The sequence below is a fragment of the Gavialis gangeticus genome, unplaced genomic scaffold, assembly GCF_001723915.1.
Source record: "Gavialis gangeticus isolate Ggan-Ray unplaced genomic scaffold, GavGan_comp1, whole genome shotgun sequence".
In the NCBI taxonomy this organism is placed as follows: Eukaryota; Metazoa; Chordata; order Crocodylia; family Gavialidae; genus Gavialis; species Gavialis gangeticus.
The window spans coordinates 84,988,393-84,998,230 of record NW_017729025.1 but is presented as its reverse complement, the minus strand read 5'-3'; the positions used below and the strand labels follow the sequence as shown (position 1 = coordinate 84,998,230).

The 9,838-nt window shown below is 40.6% G+C and overlaps 1 protein-coding gene across 1 annotated transcript in view; it reads left to right on the top strand.

Moving 5' to 3' along the window:
* The first annotated feature begins 422 nt into the window (after positions 1 to 422).
* LOC109298788 (cytosolic phospholipase A2 epsilon-like) overlaps positions 423 to 9,838 on the top strand; it is a 68,405-nt gene continuing 58,989 nt past the window's right edge. Inside the window, exons 1-2 of the mRNA XM_019519066.1 lie at positions 423 to 536; positions 3,223 to 3,298. Of these exons, the coding sequence (XP_019374611.1) occupies positions 510 to 536; positions 3,223 to 3,298 (103 nt within the window). The 5' untranslated portion in view covers positions 423 to 509. The remainder of the gene's footprint in view (positions 537 to 3,222; positions 3,299 to 9,838) is intronic.

Genomic DNA, 9,838 nt, shown 5'->3' with positions numbered 1-9,838 from the left:
ACTAATAGAGTCTGTTCCCCTGGAAGAAAGGTTCCTTTCCTTCTCATAGAAGGAACATGATATATTAGGCTGGTGCCATTGTGGACTTGTCTATAGCTGCATTTCAGTGGTGTTCTACTTGGTACTTTGGTACCTTATATCATAAAAGGGTTTATGGAAGTATAAAATCTCACTGATGATTATTTTGCTAGGCACCTGTTGCTCAGAGAAATAGAACCCTTTGGTCCCAAGACTTGTTTTTGCTCCAATCCCTGCAGCCAAAAAGAAAATCCTTGCATACTGCTCTGCATATGTTCTGTAGATTATCATCTAGTTGCAAAAGTAGGAGAGGAATTGCTTAATTTTTGGAAATCATGGAGAGGTGGGGCTATGAGTCAGTTTGTAAAACACCTGTTTATCTACTCCTGCCAGTTTAAAGAGAGCAACTCTGCAACAGGAGTCACTGCCAGCTGTGGGACCTATAGTCAAGTCAACTTCTAGACTTTGATTTGGATGAATAAAAGGCCACAATGGGGGGATTGGCTAGTACAGAAAAGGTAAGAAAAAGTACAAAAGATTCTTTTTAACTGAGATGTGCAGGCAGAATGAGGGCAGCTTTAATTACAGCGTGTCTCTGCTGCAGCATGTCTTGCTATTCCTCCTATACCTATTTATGTGAGGAATCTTTTTATATAATGTTTGTTCAATGGGTACCACTTGTGTTTGTTTTGTGCTTGTTCTAGACTACTTGTTGATTAATCAACAACACTGTCAAGTCAAAAGTTACCATGGTGATGGTCACAGTATAAAAATACATAGATAGTAAGAAATGATCTGAATTTTCATGCATTTTGAAGGATGTCCATGGGGATGGAGGGAAGGTTTAGAAGACCTAAGAAGCTAGTGAAACCTTCTAAGCATAGGTGTCAACATATGGTATAAAAAATCCCTTCTTCCTAGGTGATATGTCTTAATGTTTCCTGTAAATTTATTTATTCCTCTGTCCTTTCTTGATTGGTAGTGCAAGAGTGATGTTGTAGCCATGATGGTCCAGGAATTATGTGAAAGGCAAGAATTTTTTAGGATGATATCTCTTATTGAACCAACTGTATAGTCAGGATAGAGTTTGAAAAGATTTCAAATGTGAGGCAAAAATGCCCGTAATGTCCCACTAAAGTTTCATAAGACCAATATAGATGTTTTAGTTTTCTTGTTCTGCTAGATTGCCTGCTGCTGTTTGTGCAATATTCAAAGCAGTTGCATAAATTGCAATAGGGGTGGTTTAAATTAAGTTCCAAGATAGGTTGAAGAGTGTTTAAAACAGGGCTACAGTAGCTTTGGCTAAATGAAATCAGTTGCATGAACAATGTCACTGCTTTCTGTGTCTTTTCCATAGCCACCAGTAGGTACAAGTTTCTAATTAATTTCAGTATCTTCCAGCTACAACCTCATTAACAATGAGTGTATATTTTGATTCCTGATATATGAACATCAGAACACCAAAAATATCACACTCAGCCTCACAAAAAGTCTGAATTCTACAGATTGCATAATTTAATGGTTTCTGCAGAAGTTTTTTTACTTGTAGGTTTCTATTGGCCAAAACCATAAATTTAAAGGCTTGATTTTCAAAGATGGGCTATTTTTTGTGCAAACAATTGTATCTGCAGTTTTGTTCCTGTGGTTTAGTGCAAATGCAAATATTAGTAATTTAGACATTTAATTGTTAAAACTTGTGCTCAGAAACATAGAAATTGTATCTTCAGAAATGAATGGGTTGAGAAATCAACCTTCTGCATGGGAAGGATCACCAAACATTGCTGTTAGAATAATAAAATTATCAACCCTCCACAAATATGGTTGGTATTTCAAAGAAAACTCATAAAAGATCCCTTTGAAGACTTCCTTGATTACCTGATCTTTAGGGATTTTGTTCCTTATTGGATGAGTTACAATTTAGCTTTTTTGGATACATCATGAAGGTAGATCCAAAGGCAAGAACTCTTCATAAAAAAATGTCCAGCTGCCAGCCTAATCTAAGAGTTTGTAAAAAATATTTGTCTTAGTAGATTACTGATGCTGACATAACCAGGCGGTGCTTAGATTCCTAAAACCTATCCCCACAGAGCATTTTATAGGTCAAAACCACCACTGGAATTGCTGCACTTGAATATGAATAGTCCAGTGTAAAGTGTAAATTTAACCCTAATTCAAGATTTCATCAACCAAAAAGAATGGCAACAGAATTCTTTGGTAGCTGAAATTTCTAAACTATCTTCAGTTGCAGCTTCATGGATAGTGTCTTTGAAGTATTCACTTCCAGTTCATTAAGAAACTGACATATTGGTTCTCTATGAATCCCTACATAGAATATCTTTTTTTCTGCATACTACTAGTTACATAAAGGCCAAAGCAAAAGGAACATTTTTCAGTACATTTATGATAGGCAGTCTAGCCTGGAATTTAATGCATTATTCAAATTATGGTAGTTATGACATGACAGCCTATGAATTTACTTTGATTGGTGGAGATAGTAGGTCAGATCCTACTGTATATTTTAGGCCTTTAGGTGGCACTTAGACACATAAATGCTGAAGTGTGACCCCATGACACCCAACCATTAATATGTCCATCTCTGTAATAGTCTTAGTGTTAAGATGAAGGTGTAAGTCAAATAGCGGTGACAAGGAGAAGGGCCCACCCATCTTTTGTGCCAACAGTTTTTCAGGAATTTTAGCAAGGTAGAACAGTACACTTAGAAACTTAGATAATGAATAGGTAGACCAGTATCTGGCTCTGGCTCTTTCACACGTATATTGTCTCGTATTAATAAAACAGTGTGGTCGATCATCATACATTCTCCTCTTGAGTGGATCAGAAGATGCTGAATAACACAGCCATATTGATCATATAAACAAGCTTCTCCTTGGGCCTTTTAATGATTATGTGTGAGTGGAATAAATTATAATAAACAAATTGTCACCTCTTAAAGAGGAAGTATCCTTCAACTTATCCAGAATGGACGGGAAGAATGGTGGTTTGTCCAGTGGCTCCAGGAACAGCAGGGAGTCATGAGTCCATGTATCAGAACCAGAGTAGCAGAACCAGTCACGAGTCAAGAATTCTTAGATAATCAATACCAAAACATTTAAGCAGATAGAGGAGCTGACTAAGCTTAATCTGGAATTCATGTCATTATTTCTATCTATGTTCATTCCATGTCTTTTGTTTGTCATTTTTCAGCAGACCGAACCTTCTGCTTGTAACTTGCTCACTGTGAAAGTCATAAGAATGAAAAATGCACGGAAGGCAGACCTGTGTGAGTATCTTTCCCAAATTGCAACAGTGTGGAAGTGCTAGTTTTCATGTATAATCCAATTTATGCAACTTATCCCAAGTGTTTGAGTTTTTCCAAGGCTGCCCTGTCTTTTCTGAAGAAGAGACAGGGGAAAAAGCAAAGGGGAATGAAATCAGGAACACAAGGCTGTTGTAGAAGAAGGGAGAAGAGACTCTTCTCCCTTTACACTTCTACTGGCCCAGTGCAGGAGTGTGAACTGGAGATTCTAGGATTTCTTTCAGAGGCAGAAAGATAGTTTCTTCCCATATCAAAATCCTGTGTGAGGGAGACTAAAATAGCTTATAGGAAGAGGAGAGACATGAGTACTACCCCGAACTACTTCTGGACCCTGGACCTTATTACTATATTTCTGATAAGCCCTGTCTATATGATGTAACTGAGCTTACCATATTTCCTCAAAATTCCTCTCCATTTTCTTTCTTTAGACATCTTCAGTGCTCTTTATCCCTTCTTTTCACCTGTTTTTCTTTACGGTAAGGGTTGCCTACAATTGGATACTGCCATTTTTGATACAAGAAGACTTTTGGGTAAACAAATAGGCAATAGAAGAGTAGGATTACTGTCACCCTGTCCTGTGCTTATTCCTCTAGACCATGCTGCCTTTAAAAGTCATTATTTAATTTAAAAAGATAGCACTAGGATACCAGCCTGGAGTCTGGAACCATTATAGCGTAAGAGAAGTTATGCCTATGGAACTGGGGGGCCTGCTCGGGGCTGATCTCTGTGTGGCCCGACCACCTGTTCTTGGGCCAACCGCCTGCTTTCTCGCCCGCCACGCCTTGATCTTAATTGATTAATAAAGTTGTTAATTAAGCGGGAGGCTGCCCATTTTCTGCCCTGATGCCAGGGGGTGCTATCTGCGGCGCCATTCCTCCCCTATACCACAGCACAAGCCTTGCTGATGGCATCTAGGTGTTCCTGTCATCACCACCCCACACTGGGCCCCAGAATCCTTCTGACTGAACCCCAACCTAGAGTCCTCTCATCAGGCGGCCCCACCCACCTTCATACAGGCTATGTAGCTCCCTGAAGCCATTTTCCCTTTCGGGTGTGGTCCCCCCAGGGACCTTTGGCTACCAGCCTTGGCCCACCTTCAGGCCAGTGGGAACCCCAGGCCCTCGGCTCTCAGGTGTCCCTCGCGGCGGGCCCCTGGCCCTTTTGACCGGTTTGGTCCTGGCCCCAGCATGGGCCAGCCAAGTGTACTCTCTCGATCTGTACCGAGTCTCTAGCCCCTCACTCTCTCCAGGGGTCCACCCTCTGGGCCCTCCACATAAAAGGGTTACCCATCTGGTGGTGGGGACTAGGGATTAAGGTGCCCCGACCCACCTTTCACCAGGGTGATCACTGGCCTGGCATTTCCTGGGGGCTCCTGCACCACTGAGAGCCCCACCAGGCCACCCACTCCCAGCAGGGTGCAGTTTTAGGTTGTACCCAGGCCCAGGAGCCTCCTACCATCCCCTACAGCTCCTCCCTTACATCCGAATGAAACTCAGCAGCCCTCTGGCCAGGCAGTGTTGTTGCCTGACCCCTTGCAGCTAAACTGGCCTGTTTATATGGGCAGCCCTGAACCTAAAATGGCTGCCTTCATTAGGCACCTGGTGGCTGCCAGCTCCAGGGCCTTAAAGTGGCAGGCACACACAGTGCCCTGCCATAGCCTACCAAACTGCAGCCACTTCACCTTATTCTATGCAATGTATACAAGTTACTGCCTGCAAATTAAAGCTGAAAATATTTAATCAAAAACTTCTCCAGGCTATTCACGTATAGTGACAATACGCAATTACAAATAATGAGATGGACTACTACAAGGAAAAAGAAACCATACTCTAAAAAGAGAGCTTTACTGGATTGGGTGTTCTTCACATTTACTTCCTAAAGAAAAAAATTACAAGGTGCAAATGATAAAGAAGAGAAATAGAAACAATATTTTTTGAGGGGGAGGGAGAAGCTTAACCCCTGTGATGAAGGAAGCCATGGCAATGAGCAAGGATGGGGGGCTCCTCCATCAGTGTCCTTGGGGACTTCTTGCAGTGTTACTGTTTTGTAACGTTGAGATGAAATTGGCTTCACTAAAGTCAAATCCTTGTGTATTGCACTGACTAATTCTACTCCCTCCTACAAATTCTTGTAGATTGAATACCATTTCACCTATGAGCTAACTTGCACAGGCATAACATTTTAGATTCTTAAAGCCAATCCCCTCAACCTTGATCCTCTTTTGTAGTCTTCTTCTCTGAAACTCTCCATTTTGCCTGTATCTTTTGAATATCTTGGCAACTAGTATACGCCTCCTTGCTAGGTAATGTGTAATGGTTTTGTATGTGCGTGGAATGCAAAAGTGTGTTGGCTTTTTATGCAGCATGTCATATTGCCAGTACAAATCTAATCTACTTTCCATTACCATCCTCAGATCCCTTTCCAGCTCACTCTCTTCAAAGCAGTATCTGATGATTTTTTCCCCAGGACCTCTAACTTGTATTTGTTTTCTTCTTATGTTCCTAATTTCTCAAGGCCTCTTCATATGACATATCTGTCCTAGCTGTTGATTAGGACTCCTGCCAGTTCAGTCTTCACATGTTAATTTTGTTACTGCACTGATTAGATCATTAATGGACATGACAAATAACATTGTATTACTACTAGTCATTCAATGCTTTGCTATCAATTCCTGCCAGCTGGATACATTGGATTTATCATCACCATTTCTTCATTTTCCCTTTAGTGACTGTTCAGTGCCTGTGGAAAGTGTTTTTATACAAGTCAATTTGAATTATTTATATGTTTTATATAGAATCTTCCAAGTATCTGCCTGTTACTGTACCTTTCCCCTTAGTGTCCAGATATCATGCAAATTAAATTTATTTATGCCAATTTACACCAGTTTATCTGTATATTACATCACCATTTTGGTCATCTGTAATTTGACCCAATGTCTTCACTTTAGATGTTCTCTCTGTATACTCTCCTAAATTGCCCATCAATGAGTGTTGGTTGCTTATGATTTAAATGTTAATGCAGATTTAATCATCATAATATTTTCTTATGAATAGCGCCTAGGTTACATGGCAAGAATTGCTTTGTGCTTTTCTGAGTTGTGTTGATGTTCAAAGAACAGCCAGCTAGTATACCGTGCCCTGATATATTGGCCTATTAGTGTCATACACTGGTATACATTACTGCCACTTGGATGCTTCCCTCTTATATTTGCCGTAGATTTAATGTTTGCCTCTTCTTGAGGATACACAGTTATTCAGTATACAGACACAGACAGATGCATGCCATGCTATCTGAAATATACCAGAGGAGTGGATTTTGGACCCAGGGTGGCTTAATTTTTTTTCTTTAAAATTCCTGCTCTGATGAAAAATGCAGATTTCCTCAACTGAAATGTTTTAAAAAACACATGCCAATTTACAATCAGTAATTTTCAGTTGTTCAAGAGAACATTTTTTTAAAATCATCTTGAATTTTTTTATTTTGAAAATTTTCTGAAATTTCAATGTGCAAAATTACAAAATTGCAAAATTTTATTTTGGAATTGTGACACATGGCTGTTAATTTCATTTAAATGTTTTATTTTTATGGGGGGTTTTTAAATTATTTTTCATTCTCTCTTGGCATGGCAGTATCAGTAGATCATAATGTGGGTATAAACTATGTAATTGTGATCCTGGAATGAAAGATGTAAATTTCAAATGACTGTTTATCATTTGGTTGATGAATAGTGGTTAAAGGAGATTCTTATTGTGGCAGCTGAGTTCTTGCTCTATTGCTACTGTGTTGTGTTATTGGTTATGTGTATTACCATGGGACCTAGGGAACCACAGCCCCATGGTGTTAGGAACTTTATAAACAAGACAAACAGATTATCATGTAAGTATAAGACAAGAGACAACAGATGGATAAAGACTGATGTGGGAGTAAATAATGGAAGGAAGTAGTGACATAAAATGAATCAGTGTGGTTGACCTAGTTATGGGGGTATTTTCATGGATCACTGACCAAGCATGAGGGGCACCATGGAAGTAAGCACTAAAATTTACAAGTGGGAGATGGAAGCTGCCATCATAGGCAGATTGGAGGCAGGGAGTGACCACTCAATTTCATAAGAATTGTGATAGGTAGAGTGGGAATAGACCATAAAGGGTCTTGAAAGTGAAGACAGTAATTTATATTTCATGTGATAGAGAATGAAAAGCAAGTAGAAGCTTTCCAAGAGATGGGTGGCAAGGTCAAATCAATAAACAGGACAGCAGGGACCAACCTTTTTTTGGCAGGCATGCCACAAATTAAGCTTGTCCCTCACCCTGACTACCACTCCAATCCCCATCCCCATCCCAATCAGATGCTTTGCTTTCTGCTCACTGTCCTTTCTGCCACTGTTCTGCCTGATCTGCTACATGCCACACACAGAGGCTGCCTGTTGCACTTGTGACGTATTGTAGGTTGGCCACCTGTGAGCTAGTACATAATCTTTCTGGCAACCTTATAAATGGTTAGCAATGAGCAACAAGGTTATATTTGTCTATGGAAAAGAAAGGATATTGTAATATTTGAGATACATCCTGGAAAAGGTACAATGAATGGTGCCTAGTGTTGTTGTGCAGTGGAAGACTTTTTGTCTGCCACGCGGGAGACCTAGGTTCTATTCCTGGACACAACATGTATGTATTTTCTGCCTCAGGCAGGCCATTGGATTAGATGACCTCTGGGGGGCATGTCCCGATGAGCGTGCACATGCAGTTTGAGGTGCTGCAAACCAGAAGTGGTGCACATACACCCATTTGCTGTGCTGCTAATTTGCAGTGCAGCGGGTTTTTTTTTAAAGCAGGAAATACGATTTTTTGGAAACCGAGAGCAGTGTATTCCACCAAAAAGGGAGTCTGGCCAGCCAGAGCCATGCTCTGGCTGCTAGCCAGGTTATGAGCAGCTGGTTCAGCACCACTGCTGCTCTGGGGTGAGCCCCCAGAACCCCAGGTAAGGCTGCTGAGGCCAGCACAGATGCTGGCATCAGCCTCCCCTACCCCACCCAGGTCACTGCTGCACACCAGAGCGTGCATGAAGGGGTGTGCCTGGGGACAAATAGCTGTGGCATGTGCTGCTGCTGTTTTTCCCACAGGAAATGTGTGCCTTCACATATGCATGATCGTTAGGATGCGCCTTGGAGGTCCCTTCCAGCTCTGTGACTGATAGGAAAAGATGCGCCTTTGAGATGTCATGAAGCACATGCAAAGCTTAGACATACCCTTAATGCTAAGAGTTGGAAAGAGGTCCATGATGAAGATCAATGTTACAGGCAGGATGGTATAAGACAGACAAATATCTGACCACTGTGCTATTATCTTAGGCATTACAAATTATTCTGATCAAGATATTTTGTGACTTGCATCACCTTCCTGTATTGCTCTCTGATGATACAGTATAATTACCTCCTAGTCCTACTTCTAAGATGCAAGTTTATATGTGATTTATTCAATTGCCTAACAAATTGGCCTCAATCCCATAAATACGTGCCACTCTACCATGTGCAGTGTATTGCTCAACACTAATGTGAATGTTGATGCTTACTGAATACTTTTTGGCATTACAAAACAATATAGCCTGCTTATGAGCTATGTTCTGTCAGCTTGACGCCTATTGCTATTATAAGCCTTGTGTATGCAGCATGTATCAACATGATAGCTTTTGTTGAATGACTGTAATTACAAGGTTTTGAAGCTTACTCATCAGGATAGTGTTCATATGCACATGGTGGTGGGGGAGTAGATGTTATGTATGTCCTGTATATTCCTGTGAAACAATACCTCAGAGCTGAGGCCAGGAAGACTGTAGCATGAGCTTTTGAGAATCTTTTCTTCCATTTTCCCTTAACTGTATCTGGCAATGATAAGATATGGGAAGAAGCTATGTAGAAGTGAAGTACCTGTGAAGTAACACAGAGTGATTTAGTAATTTGTCTAAAGTTATCCAGCGAGCCTGTAGAAAAACTTAAAATAGAACCATGAGTTCTTTAATTTTTATTCTATGTACATAAATACTGTTATTTATCTGGTATATATAGTTGCACATGCATATTATATTGCACAGTAGCATGCAAAGGCCACCCAGAGAATAGCACCCCCCCATTATGGGAAGGGGGAGGGCATGGGAAACAGTATTTTGTTTCTACTATAGGTAGCTAATTCAAGTTATGCTCACACCACTGTATACCAGCCAGGCTGAGGATCTGGACAGGGTCAATGAAGTTACCATTTGGGTTGCACCGCCACTTAATGATTCATTTTTATCTTAGAAAGGAGGGTAGGACAGCATTCTCCGAACTTTTCCAGCTCTCCTGCTTTAGGTTATTTAGACCTTAGCTCCTTGCTGGAGTCCGTGTGAAGTTTTCAACATTTGAGAAAGTTTAGCTTAAACCAATCCTTCTCAAAAGCTTGTTTAGCAACTGTTAGGCCCTATGGAACTGATAATACATTGTGTGTATTCTGGTGATTTTTAAAACGT